We start from the raw sequence: 18,316 nt of genomic DNA on the forward strand, positions 1-18,316 counted from the left end.
GCCAGACGACTGCTCTTACTGCCAGAGCCATGTCTGTTTTTAGTTTTTTGCACCATTCTCTGCAAACACTAGAGACTGTTTTGCATGAAAATCCCAGGAGATCAGCAATTTCTGAGATACTCAAACCACCCTGTCTGGCACCAACAATCATTCCATGGTCAAAGTCACTTAAGATCCCTATTCTGACATTTGGTCTGAAGAGCTGAACCTCTTGACCACGTCTGCATGCTTTTATGCATTCAGTTGCTGCCACATGATTGACTGATTAAATATTTGCATTAAAAAGCTGGTGTAACAACTCATTGGTGCCCGCAGAACTGCTGTTCACAGGATGTTTTTTGTTTTTCACACCATTCTGAGTAAACTCTAGAGACTTGCACATGAAAATCCCAGGAGATCAGGAGTTAAAATCACTGAGATCACATTTTTCCCCATTCTGATGGTTCATGTGAAAATTAACTGAAGCACCTGACCTGAATCGGCATGATTTTATGCATTGCACTGCTGCCACACTGATTAGATAATCACCTGAATAACTGGGTGTACAGGTGTTACTAATAAAGTGCTCACCAAGAGTAGATGAAAATGGCTCAGAGAAACAACAACAGTAGACAGGTCACAGAAAAGTTTTAAGAGTACTAAACTTCAAAAGGAGCTGCCACTTCCATGTATATACTTTGGCACCCAATTTGTATATCCAATTCCCACCCCTAATTTGGAAGGTCTAACTGCCTCTCTAACCGAGTTCATGGAGCGAACCCCACGAAACAGGACACACAGATTCCAGACCACAGTGCAAACCCACAACTTTCCTTTGGAACACGTGGTTCGCCCAGACCTGGGTCAACTACAAAATTGCCATGGATGAAAATACTTTTCTGTGCTCGATTGATATCGCCTGGTACTATTGAGTCAGCTAAGAGCACCAGAAGGTGAGGTTTGTGCTTTTTGAGAGAATTTCATAGGTTCCAAGACACCAGAGAAGCTCAGTAAAGCCTAGAAAAATATTTGAATCAAAAACCATTACGTATTTGACCCAGGTCTAGTTTAGCCACCTGTTTCCCTACGACCATTGTCAGACTTGGACAGAGTGGAAACGAAGGAAGACTACTTATGCAGTTGGGCTTGGCCATGCTCAAAAAGAGTTGCCTTCTGACCATCCAGACAGACTTCCTGGGGCAGTGTTTTTAATGGTCTCATGATTCAGCAGACATGATTACATCAACAGGCATGGAGATCTTATGGCTTCACTCAGCCCCCTCCCCTTTGGGGGCTAATTGGTCACCCAGACCACCGATAAATGAAGTGGCTGTTTAAAAACAGTGAATTGTTGAAACGGCGCTATAATTAGGGGCCTTAGGCAATCTTGGTACAGTCATCAAGGTTATTAGAGTACAGTACATATGCACAGTGATTATAGCGCTGAGAAAAAGTATTTCCTTCTTCCAGATTTCCTCAATTATTGCTTATTTGTACATTGAATGGTTTTAAATCTTTAGACAAAATGTAATATTGGACAAAAGAAGATATCTAATATATTTAGAAAAAAGTGATCAAACAGCCAAATCACCCCTGTGAAAAAGTGATCGCCGCATAAACCTAATAACTAGCTGCATCACATTTAGCAGCAATAATCAACCAAAATAAGCAACCAAACACTTCCAATAAATTGATATCAGTCTTTCAAATGACGGAGAAGGAATTTTAGCCTAGATGAAACAGAATCTAATACAGACAAAACTAGGTTTTCAAGCATGAACTGCTCATTCCAGGCCTTGCCACAGCATGTGCATTCAGAACTTTGACTGGGCCTCTCCTAAACTTTACATTTAGCTTATTTTTATCCATTCTGATGTGGATTTGCTTTTGTGCTTTGGATCGTTGTCTCACTGCATAACCAATAACAGAGCAATAATCATTCCTTGAATCAGTTCGTTCAATAATGGCAAGTCTCCCAGGTCCCAAGGCTGAAAAGCCTCCCACACAATCACAATACCTCCACCATGTTTGATTGTATAATGTTCTTATTGCAAAATGCTGTATTTGCTTTACGCCAGACATAATGGGACCTGTGTCTTAAAAAAAACGTTTGAACCCGCATTTTCCTTTTTTTACTTTTGGCATGCTGAAGAAGGGTGTCTTGCCAGATAAATAATATTTGTGAAACACATGTGACAAATACACAATAATAAAGGAACTTAAGAAGGGGGGCAAACACTTTTTCATGGCACTGCAACTAGAATTGTAAGGTGTACTGTTTTCACCTGTGGCTACAACCTTTACTGAGCGGTGAGCCCCCACCCCCAGGAGGTATGTTTGGGGTCTGGCGGATTTACGGCGACAGTAATCGGCTCTCTGTTTGCTTTCAGAACCGCCCTGGCGTGCAGAGATGCTTGCACACTAAAATTTGTGCCATGGAGGTCAGAGAGAAATGAGATGAGAATCTTGAAGGAGCCACGGTGAGCCCCGAACATCGGATCCCACCGCTCACTGCCGCCACTCTCTCCTCGCATAGGCAGGCTTTGAGTAATAGCGGCGTCTGACCCCCTCAGAGAGAAAGGTTAACGGAGCGGAGGAAGCAGAGGAAAACAGCACCACCTGGTCCCGGCTTCTCCGCCTGCCGGCGAATCGGTCCCTTGACGGCAGTCCCCGGCGCTTGGCGTGTTAATTCTTTGAAAAGCCAGAGCTGTTATTTCACAAGGGCCCCGCAGACCCTCCGCCTAGAGAATCTTCCAGATGTTTGCTCTAAGGATTGATCTTTCTGCACCCAAACACCCACCCCCGCCCCAGTCCTGTGGACCTCGGAACGCTGAGCCGGGAGACACGGACAAACACACACAGACAGACAGTCCCCGCTGGACTGAGCTACTGCTTATGGAATATTCCAGAAGGCTCATTCACAGCGCCTTGCTCTACGATTTGCACCTCGGCAACAGATCCCCCCGGCTGCATTACCAGGCAGAGACAGAGACCCAATTCTGAACATCTTCCAGGCCAGGCTATTATGCTAATTTATTTCTTGTTCAAGTTTAATGCCGTATGGTGTCACTCTTAATGACTGTACTTTGCATAACGCTTGGTCAAGGACCGTGAAACATATGATTAGCATCTCATTAGGGAAACCAGTCTCTTCCTCTAATTGGGCGTGTGGAGAAACGTTAGCTATTGTGTCTCGACCTGAGGGACATTTTCTTTGAAATATATTACTTTTAAAGAGCTGCATTCTGAAACGCAAGGCAAAAGGGACACATCGGGGAATTCTGGGTTGTGCGGGTCATGTTGCCACATCCTTACAATGTGATCTCCAGACAGGGTTCAAGCAAACACAGAAAACAGCACAGTATTATTTGGATAGCCTATTTATTAGATACACCTGCAGCTAGAAATTTTAGAAACACAGCGATTCAGCAATGTCAAGAGGAAAACAGTGCATAGATTGGCAGGTAAAATGTTTCACTGATTTGGAGAGGCTGGCAAAAAGTATATGAAAACCTGGGGAGATTTGTGTAGGGAGGAAAGCACAAAATAGTAGATTTGGGGGAAACTGTGTTTTTCAAAAAATATTTTACCAACAGCTCCTTGAAGCAACACAAGAAAAAATACTTAAATTCAAAATGGTTTTGGCAATTCATCCCTTTGCAAAGTGAAACAAATTCTATGACGGCCAAGAACATGGCCTGAGTGTGCGTGACTGGGACTTCAGAGACACTGTCTGCTTGCCTTTGCCTTGTCCCATCCATTGTGCCAGACAACTCAATTGGGCCCACCGGGTTCAGACCAGGCACAGGTGGAACCCTTCTGCCTAGCAACAGATCTGGACCATTCAAGTGTCAGCACACCTGAGGTACCATTCCCGTATTATAGACGGCATTCCACTTCCATGACTGAAAGGGTATTTTACTTGTGAGGATATTAAACATTGCTGTGTAATGTGTGCAAATACTGTTACAAAAAAAATATGACTTGCATATCTGCAGTCATGGAGCTGAAATGTTCTTAGGTCTGGTTCCATTCATTAGGCACCACTGAGAACACCTCCTCCACTCGCTGATTTAATTCAAACTAGATTCTATTGCATACATTTCCCTTACCAACATACCAGCACCCATGCTAAAAATAGCAATAAGACACCAAGTGAAGTTACACTGAATGAAGTGATTGCAAAAGTGAGAAAATGCCCCCAAACTGTAAAAGTTTCTCACTGGGTACTAATGTCAGCAACAGAACCAGCTGCGTTGTTAACAAAGTACTTTCTGGCAGTCCAATCACCTGTAATTGCCTGGATAACTACCATGTCAACACCTTAATTTGCCTGCATGCATTGTTCACAATGCTTTAAGTTTAATGGTCAATTTAGTATGTTCACAGCCCTCTATTCAAACCATTGTGCTGTAACCACAGACTCCTCTTCCACAGACTTCTTGTTCACAGCTTATTTTCTCATCTGAGGGCATTCAGGTGCTGACAGAACAGTGAGGCTTCCATACACTCTCAGTAAAGTGGGTAGGGGGCCGCATGAGGTCAGTGACTCAACCAATCAAATTTTCCCCTTTCCAGCAAAACAGCACAGCTGGCAGTAAGCTACTGCTAACATGTGCTTCACACACTTTTGGGTTTGCTAATATATTCACTTTCACTTTCAGGAAATTTTACAGCATTACAATCATGCAGAAAGACAACCCCCTCTGTGTGAATACCCAGTGTTAAATTAACAGAGTTATGGCAAGTACAGACACTATTTACTCAATTAGTTTGGGTTCCGTTGCTGTATGAAGGAGTGCTGCTTAGAGAAAGGATTCCCCAGATCTTAAGGTCCCCCTAAAGTGACCCTGTACTTACCTAAGCTCAAAAAAGCAGTTGACACCTTTAATCCAACACACACCCCTGGTGTAAAATCCAGCTATGACAATCTTGAAATACCAGCTGTTTCAAAACATATCTTGAGCTGGTCAAACCACGTTGAGTATGGAGCTGGCTGAATTGGTCAACCAGCTACCAGCGGTTTCAAAAACTAGCTTGAGCTGTTTTTTTCAGTAGGGACTACAACCTGTAGCCCAGATACAAAACTTTGAAGTGAAATTGGACTTAAAATACTAGGTGTTTGATACAATACAAATTTATGGAATTACAGATCGACCAAAATACAACCAAGCAGGTGTGATCCAAAACACAAAATACTGAATATGGACATATTAACAAAAGACAATGAAAACTTCCATGAACGAGGTTGCAGCCCACCCTGAAGCCGAGTTTGACTGTTGGGTTCCATCCAGGATTAAGCACAAGTAAACTACGCCTGAGAAACATCCCTCTCAGTTGCCATTCATCAATGTAAAATCGCATAAAATCGCTGCGTCGGCCAGAATACCGGTGTCCGTTAGGCAATGAGCAAACCCATAACGCAGCGCGTGGTTTCTTGGGCATCCCGTCAGCGCACGACTGCGCTTTTAAAAATTTTTAAAGTGCTTAAATCTACAGAAGGGTGGGTCGCTGAAAGAACAACTGTTCATTTACAGTCAACATATTCACCCTGAAATATCCCTTTATCTCCGTAGCCTACTCCCGCCAGCAGATCCCCCCCCACACCACCACCTCCTCCCTCCCAACGACATTCAGCGCCCTTACATAAAGCATATAGCCTAGATTCGAATTTTGTTCGAAGCGAATAGTGTTTGCTTTCCTCGTGAGAACAGGCAATTGGAATTTTTGCACTACAGGCAAAAAATCCATTAGAAACCGATATAAATGTGTAGCAATAGATAGATCATAGATAAATAATAAGACAGAAATAGTCTATCTACTTGCTACAATGTACAAAATAAACTAGCAGCCTAATATGCCTACCCTATATGACAGCCAACCTGTAAACCAGCAACTTCGATTTCGATGTCGTTAAGAAAATAGCCTACCATATAACTTTCGTGTATCGGATGATCAACAGTCGTATAATGTGATTTGACATTTGGCATCCTAAACACATGGGCGGAGTTCACAAAGTCAGAAGCTTGTCGAAATTAACTGGTTTTAGCGTATATTCCGCCATGACTTAAATGTCAAGATTTCTTCGTTTGAGGCATAGGCTACACAGCGAGTTAACAGTTATGGTTATATTATTATGTTACAATATGTTTTCGGTGCGGTCTCATTGCGATTAATTAAACTTTTTGTAATGCGCGTGGGAAAGTGCCACACCAGGCAGGCATTTAAGACAAAAACATTTCGTAACAATTCACGGTTGTGGTTTCCTTGTTTGCTACTCACCTTTAATACTAATTCCGAGTCCACCAACGTCTTGCTTGGTAACTCGCACAGTGCGCTTGACATTTGTTATAGGTTCTGGGACCGGAGAACTAGATCCGAGGTTGGATGGGTCCCCGTTCACTGCTCCGGCGGGACTCGGACTCTGGTTTGGTTTAACTGGTTCCGAAGAGCTTTCGCTGGGGCTGACCGTCAAGGTCTCCTCGGTGAGACAAGCCAGCACACGAACCCAGCGATCCGCTGAGAGTCGGAGCTCCAGCAGTCCACTTTTCTGCGCTTTCATCCCGGCAGCCATGTTCAATGCATTCCTGGGATATCTGCACTCTGTACGGGTTGGCAGTCCTACACACTGATGGGGGTGGGAAAACTGAGATACCACCAGAGACACGCCGGATCCTCCCTTTCGCTGCCTCTCGGTCGCACGTAGCTGTGTGGTTCCCTGGCGCAGTCAGAAGCGTCTTCATTTCACACTTCTGTAGAAATAATTAGCTGGCAAACGAACACAACTTATTCTCTGAGAGGTATGGACGGATTTCCTTACAAATCCGAACACTGGTGAGACGTGGTTAATTATTGCGGAAACTTATCTGGCCGTTTTTCAAATGTAAAAAATAACTTTTGCACGATATGTCCTGTTTATTAATAACGTGTAGCCTAATAACTAAATAAAACTAAATAAACCATAGATATTACCATACTCAGCAGTCGTTTGGTGTGAGGCCAAACTTAGTCTCGCTGAGAACAAGGTTGGCAAATCTGCCCTAAATGCACACATTTTCTACAATGAGTGCCATTTGATTCATTTAGGAAACCAGACATACTGTGCCGTGAAAAAGTATTTGCCCCCTTTCCTGAGTTCCTATATTATTGTGTATTTTTCATACAGAATGGTTTCAGACGATGCTTTAGAGAAAATGTAGCTATAATATTCTAAAAAGGGTAAACAGTAAAAAGCAATTGCCCCCTTAATCTTAAAAAGTGATTGCACCTTTAGCAGCAATAACTGGAATTGAACACTTCCTACAATTTGATATTAATATTTCACATCACAGTGGAGGTATTTTAGCCAACTTTTCTTTGCAGAACCGCTCTATTTCTGAATTCATGTTTGGTATGCCATGATCAAAAGAAACCGAAGACATTAGAAAAATGTTGTTGAAATAAAGTGGCACCCTTAATAAATATGAACAAAAATTCTGTAATGAAAAAAAATACAATTATTGACATATTATTTATTACATATTATCAAAAGCTGACTCAAAAGTTGACTCATAACTCAAATGTTGAACTTTTTGAAAGATATGGTTCCCAGTATATTTGGCGTAATCCACACACAGTAAGAACATCGTACCAAAATTCAAACATGGTGATGTTAGTATGATCCTGTATGGAGGCTTTGCTGTCTCATTGTTGAAGGAACCGTGAATTCTGCTCTGTACCAGAAAATGTCTGGTCACCTGCCCATGAGCTGAAGCTGAAGTGTAATGGGCATATGTAACAAGACAATAATCCAAAACACAAAAGCAAGTCCACATCTACGTAACTGACTGAAAATAATCTAAATTGAAGTTTTGGAGTGGTCTAAATCAAAGTCATGACATGATTTGATTTAATGGCTTCCTTCAGAACTCTGGTCATCATGTTCTCAAACGCCAATAACAGACACCAATCAAAAGCCTAGAGTCAAGACTAGATACTGAAAGCTTTCTCATACTTGCACTATGGAAGTGTTTGTATACACCTGACTAATCAGAAGCGGTTGAGAAGCCAACTGTCCAATTACTTTTGGTCCCCTAAAATAGAGGGACTATGCACAAAAAAAAAAATGTAATTCCTACCCGGATCACAGTCTGCACTTTAACCTCATATTCATTGTTTAATTTCAATTCCAATGTCCTTGAGTGCAGAGAAAGAACCATTGTCAAAATACGTACAGCCTGCACTCTGTGTGCAGCCAGTGAGACAATATGCTCTCTCTTTTTAGCCGTATTCTACCCTTGCTGAGGGAGAGGGAGGTTTGGGGTTCATTCGGGGCACAAAACAGGCCTTCGTTAGCAGCAGACAGGGGCGGGCCTGGGTCCGATGGGACGGGGGGGGCTGTGGAGGATTCCCTCAGGGGGTGGAGCTACTGTACACACAGCTTGGGCGATAACGAGCCTTCTTCAAATTCTCTGAAGTAGCACACTCGCTCCCTCCTTCCCTATCTCTCTCTCTCCCATTCCCTTCATCATTCCACTCATCTGAAGCCATTATTGATTGACTGGGGAGGATTCTGCTGTGTCTTCACTCATTCGTTCTCTCTCCATCAGGAAAAGGACAGGAGGGAGGGTGTGGCGTTAGTATTTTTCAGAGACTATTCCGAATCTGAGGCCGACCGTTGTCTTCAGTGTTAAGGAAGATAAAGACCCTCATCTGACCCCACGCTAAATAATCTTGTTATGATAAATTTATTATTATAAATTGTATTGATTATTATATGGCCTACCCTATGTAAGGCTCTGATACTGTAAACCAAGGATCAGCAAATCTCGGTCCTCAAGGGCTGAGAACTTCTGGTTTCCCAACACTCCCTTTACTTGAGAGTGAGGTGTGAAGGCAATCTGGCCAATCAGTAGCACTAATTACCTGGGAAAAAAGAAAACCTGGGTTGGATTTGCATTCGAGGTCCAGCGTGGATGATCCTTACTATATACGGATGCAAGTATAAGCAAGCGCTTTGTCTGCAACTGGATACTCATGTGGGCAGACCAGACTATTGATGCCCCCTGGTGGCTTAAATTTGGGCATGCCTGATCTACACCGGTCAGACCGTGACAGGAAAAGGTCATGACACTGTAGACCAGGGGTGTCCAATCTTATCCAGAAAGGGCCGGTGTGTGTCCAGGTTGTTGTTTTAGCACAGGACAAAGACAGCTGATTCTACTCATCAAGGTCTTGATTAAAGACCACGATTAGTTCATTAGTATAATCAGGTGTGTTACTGCTGGGTTAAAACAAAACCCTGCACCCACTCCAGCCCTTTTAGGATAAGATTAGACACCTCTGCTGTAGACAGATGAGTAACTCCAGTCCCTATCTGCCTATCCAAGCCTAACTAACCTGTATAGTCTTTGAGGGCTTCCTGGGTAAGGGCAACTTTAAATGCTGAGCTTCAGGACTCTTCATCTGCAGGCTGAGACCAAGAGTCCAAAGAGCAGTCGCTTTCCAAAACAACAAAGTAAAATAATAAAGTGGAAGGGTTTGTAACACAGCTGGGAACACCAGCATCACAAGGGGGGCTAAATATGAGTCGACGAAGGGCTAGACAAGAATCAGACGTCGAACAAAATAAGGTCACCCACGCAAAAGCAACAAAGTAATCACAATCCACAAGTATAGTGCAAAACCAAAGAGCTGTTTCCCACGAAGACGGAAATGGACGACGAATCATGAGAAAAAGGGACACACAAAGCAGAGCACTGCAGGAGCTCAAGCTAGGTTTTGAAACAAATGTTAACCAGTTTAGACCAACTCCCAACTCGACATGGTTTAGCTGGTTGACCAGTTCAGACCAGCTCCCAACTTGACATGGTTTGACCAGCTCAAGCTATTTTTGAAACAGCTACCAGCTCAGACAAGCTACCAGCACTAGCTGATTGACCAGTTCATACCCAGCTCGACCAGCTAATGACCACCTTGGCCATGCTGGTTGGCCAGCTCATGCCAATGTAGACCAAACAGCATGCAAACAGCATATTCTAATTAAATACCTCTGGATAAGGCCTTATTCTGAATATGGCATATTCCGATTAAAATATGTTGCATATGCCAGTATTATTTGGGTTACTGGAGTGCTATTTGGACATGTATACAGCTTAGTGAAATATCCATCTTCAGGGTTTTCATGACAGTTTGCAATGCTTACAGCCTGAGGGGGTTGTATAACGATAGCACTGCTGTTACTACCTACTGCACTTGAAACATGATCCAGACTGCCAGCAGTTCATCCATGTTCATTGAAAAATGAGCCAGACATGAATGTGTTTTGGACAAAAGGATGGAAATTCCTGCATAAGGTAAATAGAAAGCATAAGAGACTTAACTTTACATAGCCCTTTACTTTAATTAGACTATATGAATATGTAATATTAAGGACATTCATTTAGTCATTAATAGCAGTCATTATTGAGTAGTCAGCGCCTTACCTGAATATTTTGTGCACAGTCACTGAGTGCTTAGTCAGTCGTAATTGATGTAAATTGGCAATGCCATATCGACTGACAAGAAGGCTCTGTCAAGCTCTTGCTGGGTGAATTGTGGGTAAGAAGAAGGCCCAGTTTGTCCCTGGTAATGAACGCCTCAACAGCAACACGATACCAAGAGTGAACCAGCCCACCACATGACATCAGAGATTGTGATTTGACACAACCATTGTGTTTTTCTGCACAGAGAACAAGGGTGTGATTTGTTCTCATGAGTGTGTGATTGACAGCTCTTTGCAACTCTACCCAGTCATGGAGTTGACGAAGCTTCACTCACTCACAGGTAGCCAAGCATAGTGGAGACACCTCAGCCTGCCAAAAATAATTGAGGTAGCCTGTTGTCAAGGGTGACCACAGAATTAGTCTCAGGGGAAATGGCTCTTTGGCTTTCACTCCTGGTCATTAAAGTCAGATAACTCACTTTCGCCTGTAAGAGAGATGAACAGGTGAAAAAAAGCACAACAACAGGGCCATACAATTTAGCAGCAGAATGTTCTGTACCACTCATAAATACAGCATTGACTGAACCAAAAAGGCAGGTGTGCAGTTGTTGAGGAAACAAAAATTAATTTACTAACCCCACATCTGCTGCGCCTCTTCTGAAGATGGCTGGAATATCACACGTCACCTACTGCAGCCTGCCGCCAGGCATGATGGGACATACATTAACTTCTTCCCTGGTAGTGTCAGAGTCTGTTAGCTTCCAACTTTTCGCCTGGATTTGTAGGGCACACTGGGAATGAGCTGAATTGGAGTGGACTTCCAGCTGCTAAGCAGGTTGAGCCTTCAGCTCTTTTCTTCATTGTTCTAATGTTGCTTTTTAGGTCAGTGGATTTCAGGAAAGCGCACCGTAGTCAGGAGAGACTGCAGAGTCACTTTGGTCCCGTGTGTTTACCGTGTTAAAGCCAGTTAGCACTCAGCTGGACTGATGGGTATTCCTCAGAGAAGTAAAGAGTTAGAACTAACAAACCGGCCCCAGTCTCCAGAGATGTGCAGGCCTGGCTGCCCTCTTCCACAGCTCTCAGAATCAATGGAAAGGTGAACATGGGTGAAGTTTCTTGCTTTTCATGTGTAAGCTTTAATGCACTACAATAGCAATGGCGACCTTGAGTATGTTTTCATCCATTGATAATTTTTACATCATCCTTTTATAATGTACTTGCTTTGTTCCGGCACATTCCTCTTATACATTTTTTTGTGGTATTTTGATGTCCTTTATTGTAAAAGAGAGCTTTACTCTCATTTGGCCTCTCCTTGTTCAAATAAAGGTTTATATCTTTCTATACTATGCTTTATATCTTTCTATTTCTACGCCGATGTTGGCATGAACCATTTCCAGTTTGACAGAACAGGCATTACTGAGCACATTAAGTTGATGAGAGGTGATTATCCTCATAAGCAGATAGGCCAAAAATGATCATTCAGCAACTTCCTGACAACTGAAAAGTAGAAAAGCCAAGGCTTAGAGTGCATTTGGATCTGAGTTTTATGCTTTCTTCCATTTTCCCTTGCTTTTAAGGGGAAATGCCCAAAATAGCAGGATGAAATCTGGTAGCTGCACCAAGTGGCTTTCATTTCATTTTTATTTTCATTTCCAATCATGAAAGGGAATAAAATTCAGTCAGGGAATCCCACAATGCAATGTCCAGTGTGTCAGCTGTTCAGGTCTGTTCAGTTTCTATCCTCTATATATGTAATTTACTGTATATACTGTATAAGGGATTCAGCAGACTTATATTTCTACATAATAATATCCATTAAATACACCTGGGCATATGCTGGACAAATTCAGATGAAGTAGCTTGCTCACAGGTCCCACAATAGTGTCCTACTTGGGAACTGAACTCACAATCTCCTGGTTATAAACCAAGTTCCCCAACCATTAGACTGCACTGCTGCCTAGCCTGGCTGAGGTTAAACTTTGAAAGTGCACTTAAATTATTTATACCTGAAATTATTTGATTATAATTTCTCTGAAATATGTGCCTTCAGTTTTCCATTCTATACCATTGGTAATTTTGGAAATTAGGTAATCCAGAAACGTCTACCTGTTCTTTGTACCTCTACTTCCCCCTAGTGGCGATCGTATGTTTTGGCACCATTATCAATGACGTCAGACAAAGATTGGTCAGGTGGTTTTGTAGCATGTTCTGCATGTTATGCTCCTCCATAAAGTGCCATTGCACATATTAAACATATCTGTTTGAGACTGGGAGAACAGAACATTAGGCATCAGTGCCTGCTTCTCTGCACCAACGATAGAGACCAGACCACTTTATCTTCAGCAGTGTCCTCACCTATAAATCAGTCATACATCAGCATGATGTCGAGAGAGCCTTTGTGTCAGTCAGTTATCACAATTCCCCTCCCCAATGATTAAGGGTACAATAGGTAAGATTTTAGTGTTAAATCATTTTTACAAGACCATTGTAAATCCTTTCCTATCATTGAAAAAGGCTCACTGACATGTTGGCTCACCCTCTGTGTTTATAGTCCTTAAATTCAGTTTGAAAAGATGCAGTTGGCACTCTGTACCAAAACATTGTATAGTTGTACAATAATTCAAGCTCATTGGTTGAAAATTGGTGCTAATTACCACAGCTAATGGCGTTTAAATGTCAGCGCATTTACAGAGAAGGGGGAGGCATAAACAGTGTTGTGGTTTGAAGGGGTTTGTTGCTGCTATTCCGTTAGAACCGTTAGAAGTCCAAAATTACCTGTTGTACCTTTAACTTTAATTCCCACAAATTATTAAGCATAGATGATGATTGACAATAATGTCCCCACACTATCACATGTATATCACTGTATATAACAGCGTTAATCATAACATAATCATAGCAATTAAATAGTTTGTATTAGTGTAGGATTATAAAAAAGGAAAAGGTGCATTTGATTTTACCATAATCCCATAGTATGTCCCAAACAGTTTATTTTGGTAAGATTATTGTTTGGCCTATGTCTCCATATCATCATCATATCATATCATATCTGGTCATGTTGACAAATGCCGATAACAGACCCCAAAGGCAATCAAAAGCCATATAGTACATTTCTGAAATATAATGAAAAAACCCTCCTGATTTCATTAATGTGGGATAGAGAATTGAGGAAGATGGGAGTTTCACCATGGGGGGGACAATATTTGGCAAAACATTTTTTCATCTTCTAAAAATGTAACACATCAGCTAATCCATTTTAAATTACACGGTACACAGCTTTTATGCAACTTCACTCAAGAGATCACAAATTAAGTTGGCAGAGAACCCTAATTGTCAGATCTGCATGTTGGGAGAGATTGGAACCTTTTTACATGTATTTCGGGAATGCCCAAAAATTGCAATGTTTTGGAAATATGCTTTGACTGTGCTAATCAAAATGTTGGGGGCTGATGTCCTGTTCTCTCCTGAAGTGTTACTACTGGCAGACAAGATTTTACTTGCAAGTCTCGGTGTAGCAAAAAAGACCGCACTGAAGGGCTGGATGGAGTTATGGCTAGGTAACTTTCATGATGTTGTTCTTCTTGAGAAAAGCAAAGCAAGAATGCACAGAGCTCGACATAGCACTATCTCAGCATGGAATATAGCTGCATACGTAGTCTTAGTTTAAAAGCAATGGGACAATGCTTTTTGTGCGTCATCTCTTGATTGTGTGCCATCACCCTTGCTGTTGTAGGGGTGGGGATGGGGATGGGAAAATTGTTCACAAAAAAAGCCTGGAGTTAAGATTATACTGAACATTTATTAGGTATTTATTAGACTTGTTTTTTAGACTTATGCTCCTGTAGCCTACTTAAAGATTTGACGCATTGTGTGTTCGGAGATGCTCTTCTGCATACCACTGTTGTAATGTGTGGTTATTTGTGTTCCTGTCACCTTCCTGTCAGCTTTGACCAGTCTGACCCTTCTCCTCTGACCTCTTTCATTAACAAGGCATTTCTGCCCGCAGAGCTGTTGCTCACAAGATGTTTTTTATTGTTTTTTGCACCATTCTCTGCACTGTATAGGTGAAAAACGCAGGAGATCAGCAGTTTTTGAGATACTCAAGCCACCCTGTCTGGCATCAACGATTATTGCATGGTCAAAGTCACTTAAATCACATTTCTTCCCCATTCTGACATTCGGTCTGAAAAACAGCTGAAACTCTTGATTATGTCCGCATGCTTGCATGCCTTTAGTTGTGAGTTGAACATTTTCTTTGAAAAGGCAGTGTGTACATGAATTAACCTCCTGAGACCCTGCATCCCCAAACAAGGACATTCAAGTTTGGGTTCCCTGAGCTCCATACAGTATTTAAATTAAAATAAATAAAATATATATTTGAAAATATTTTCACTGAAACATGTTTTGGTCATCCAAGACACTTATATTATGTCAAAAAAAATGTTTTCTCCTGGGCCTGTGGAGAAATGCCATGAAATGTCAGACGTACTGTAATTCATAAACAAAAATAAATGTGTGAGTCATAAAATTCATGACATTTATTTCTGTATTTTCACATTTGATAGTGCATACCGGTTATTACATTTAAGGGGGCAATTACTTTTTCACAGCGGTGACATAGATATTAAATCAATGAAACAATAATTTTAGAAGAATGTGTTTTATGTTTACTGAGGTTCCCTTTGTGTAATATTACATTCTGCTAAAGTGCTGAAACCGTTCAGTGTGAAAAATATACTAATTGGAAGGGTGCAAATACTTTTTCACAGTACTGTAATTATGCCTGATGTACAGTTACACAATATAATAAACAGTACGTAATTATGCCTGACACTAAAAAAACATGCCAGACTGTAACACCTACACTTATTTTACCTGAAAATGTCAAACATTAAAACCTGAATAGTTTTTTTATCTCACTGCAACAAATATAATATAAGAAAATGAAGTGACAGATAAACGAAAGGTTCTGTGAAGTTTCTCCAAACAGACAATTTTATCTGGTTTGTTCCTAGCATATTTTAAGGAACAAATTGATGGTTTTTAATAAAACTTCCAGATAAAATGGCACACAGCCATTATAGCCTTTTCGGTAATTCAAATGTGAGAGGAAGCATAAATAAATTAGACGCTTTCTCCCATCTGGATTAGTTCAGCGAAAATATTCTAACCACGGACAAATTAATGATTATTCTAATTCCCCTGGCTGACTTTTCCTTTATCTAAACATCAGTCTGTCTCTCTCAATGCATTTTAAATATGGCAGGTGGCTTCCACGGGCAATTTCATCAGGGTGTACAACCTAATACTATGGAAAGCTTTAAGAATTAATTAGTGAGGATTGCGAAGCTGCTTCCCCTGTGACAAATACGCTCATCGATCCTGTCCTGTGTGGGGCAGGGGACTGTAGGGGTGGCCTGGGGATTCATTTCAGACAGCCACACAGCTTGGTCAAACCCCCACCCCCCGCACCCCAGAGCCCCAGGCCTGCCATATGGGCCTGGTGGGGTAGGTGGGGGGTAGGTGGGGGGCAGGGGGGCAGTGCGCTCAGCGTTAGCCTGGCTCAGACGAGGCAACATGTGGCCAGGGTGCGACTGTTAGCCAGCTCCACCTGTTCCCTGGTCAGATGGAAAGTGGTCCCCTGGCCCACACCTCTCCCCTCTGGAGTCCCCAGTGTATTTGTTGTGGAGTGTGTGTGGGCGGGGGTTGTGCGTGTGTGTGTGTGTGTGGTGGCAGGGCGGGGGAGCGGGGGGTGCATTTAGGCACAAGCCAAACTGCCCCCTTGCTCTGACCCTGTCAGGCACCTAATCACCATCAAGAATGCCCTGAGGACCTCTCAGTTAAACACTGTGAATGTGTGTGTGTGCCTGTATCTGTGTATATATACATGTGTGTATATTTCTGCACATGTGTGTAGGTGTGTGTACGTAGTATATTGGCGTGTGTGTGCATGTATGTGTGTGTGCTTGTATCTGTGTGTTTGTGTATGTGATTCTGTGGGTGTGTGTGTGCGTCTATGTGTGTGTGCTTGTATCTGTGTGTTTGTGTATGTGTGCGTGCTTGTATCTGTGTGTGTGTTTCTGTGGGTGCGTGTGTGCGTGCGTACATGCATGCGTGTGTGCGTGTGTATAATGGAAGGGGGGGGGGGGTAACTCCCATCTGGTCAAGCCTGATTTCCCCCTGCCTGTCTGGGCTCTGTCTCCTTCTGGCTTTAACCTGGGGGAGAGGATGACCCTGGGCTGTGTCCCAGTTAAAGGGCAGGGAGACAGGCCGTTTTTATATGCGTGAGGTTCTGGGGCTTTCCTCCAGAGACTTACAGAGGCATCTGCTGTAACCGCTCTGCTCCGCGGGGGAGACATCCAGCACCGGTCCGCACTACAATCACTTTTTACAAATGTTTACCACAGCCCCCACGGGGCAAAGTCATGTGACGCACGGAGCCCAATCAGAGAAGGCACATGCAGGGGACGTACGTATACAACATGTAAGCAGGGCTTTTGGCTAACAGATGCCTCTGCTAACAATATGATATCTCTTGTCACTAGTCTTAAGAGTATTGTCTGTCCATCTCTGTGGCACTGATTAACCCATCCAATTGCCCTTATGTTCTGTTTCTAAGCCCTTGAAATGAATGTGACTGTATTCAGATGTGGCTCAACGACTTTAAAAGGGAAAAACCACACTCTAAAACTCCATCTTTCACAGCTACAGAAATGATGAAGCGAGCTCCAAAGGGGGCCATTTTGTGTGCAGCATACTCTTCCAGCAGGCAAATACACAATATAAACCGTATTCACAATATTTTGATATTTTGCCTTTATTTAAGCAGGCAATCTGAGACAAACGGATTTTTTAAAAATTTTCTACGACAGCCTGAGAAATGAATATGTAAAAACAAAAACCGAAAATAAAGAAATAAATAAATAAATAAATCATATATCCTGACAGTACATTGTACAATAACTTACTATAGCTATGGAAGAAGATTTTTATTACTGGTACTGACCATATTTACTTTTTTTCTGCGATGCAGTTACAGGGGTCTAACGCAGCCCACCCCTTTCTGCAGTGTAGCTGGTTCTTTACTGATGGAGGCAGCCCCAGAAGAGGGCAACAGCCTGGTCTAGCATAAGCTTTTCATGCTGCTTTTGGCTTTCCTTCTCCTCGTGATGTAGGGCCTTAATTTCAGTGGTTTGTGTAGCTTTCATGTTCAAACAATGGCTCCTTTTTTTTACTTTTTATTGCCTTGAAATCAGAAACCAGTTCAAACCCAAGGAACCAGGTGAGCTGAGTTAACTGTGTAATCAGCTACATTAAAAAGGCAGTTAACGGCTGAATAAGAACAAAGAGAACAGCCCTGCAGCACTCCAGGACCAATGGCTGATCTGTACGAATACTAGTATTAATCACAACAGCAGCAATTTCCTGTTTTTTCCCCCAAAATGGGCTAAGATATTTATTGCTGCTACAATGACTGTGTTTCAAACAGGGTTTGAAATCTCAAATCCTCCCACTCCCTGGGAAAAATAGGAAGGATCAGCTTTTCACAGACCACATCAAACGCTTGATATTTAGTTGAAAATGACTTCACTTTCTGCAGTTTTTGATAATGTTTCAGTTCTGGTGCATTTTTTGAGTGGGCCAGACTGTTTCTGTGTGACTAGAGATATTTTATAAACTCGCACAGCTTTCTGAATATCTGCCGGCTTTACAGTGCTGGGTATTCAAAGCTCTGTGGCCGAAAGCGATAAAGTACATTTCAGTCCGTTTAAGTCTGAGGCAGCCTGCACAGAGATGCTTTTGGCTGCATCGTCTGGGAGGTGATATTATTTTGTGAGTTTGATCCATGTTTAGCCACCTCGTAGCACAATTCTT

At 42.3% G+C, this 18,316-nt stretch overlaps 1 protein-coding gene across 1 annotated transcript in view; it reads right to left on the bottom strand.

Moving 5' to 3' along the window:
• The window catches only part of LOC133139605 (alpha-1-syntrophin-like), a 35,599-nt gene extending 28,831 nt beyond the window's left edge, over positions 1–6,768 (bottom strand). The window contains exon 1 of the mRNA XM_061259177.1: positions 6,262–6,768. Coding sequence (XP_061115161.1) covers positions 6,262–6,553 — 292 coding nt within the window. The 5' untranslated portion in view covers positions 6,554–6,768. The remainder of the gene's footprint in view (positions 1–6,261) is intronic.
• Between the last annotated feature and the right edge of the window lie 11,548 nt (positions 6,769–18,316).

Source organism: Conger conger, chromosome 10 (assembly GCF_963514075.1).
Source record: "Conger conger chromosome 10, fConCon1.1, whole genome shotgun sequence".
NCBI lineage: Eukaryota > Metazoa > Chordata > Actinopteri > Anguilliformes > Congridae > Conger > Conger conger.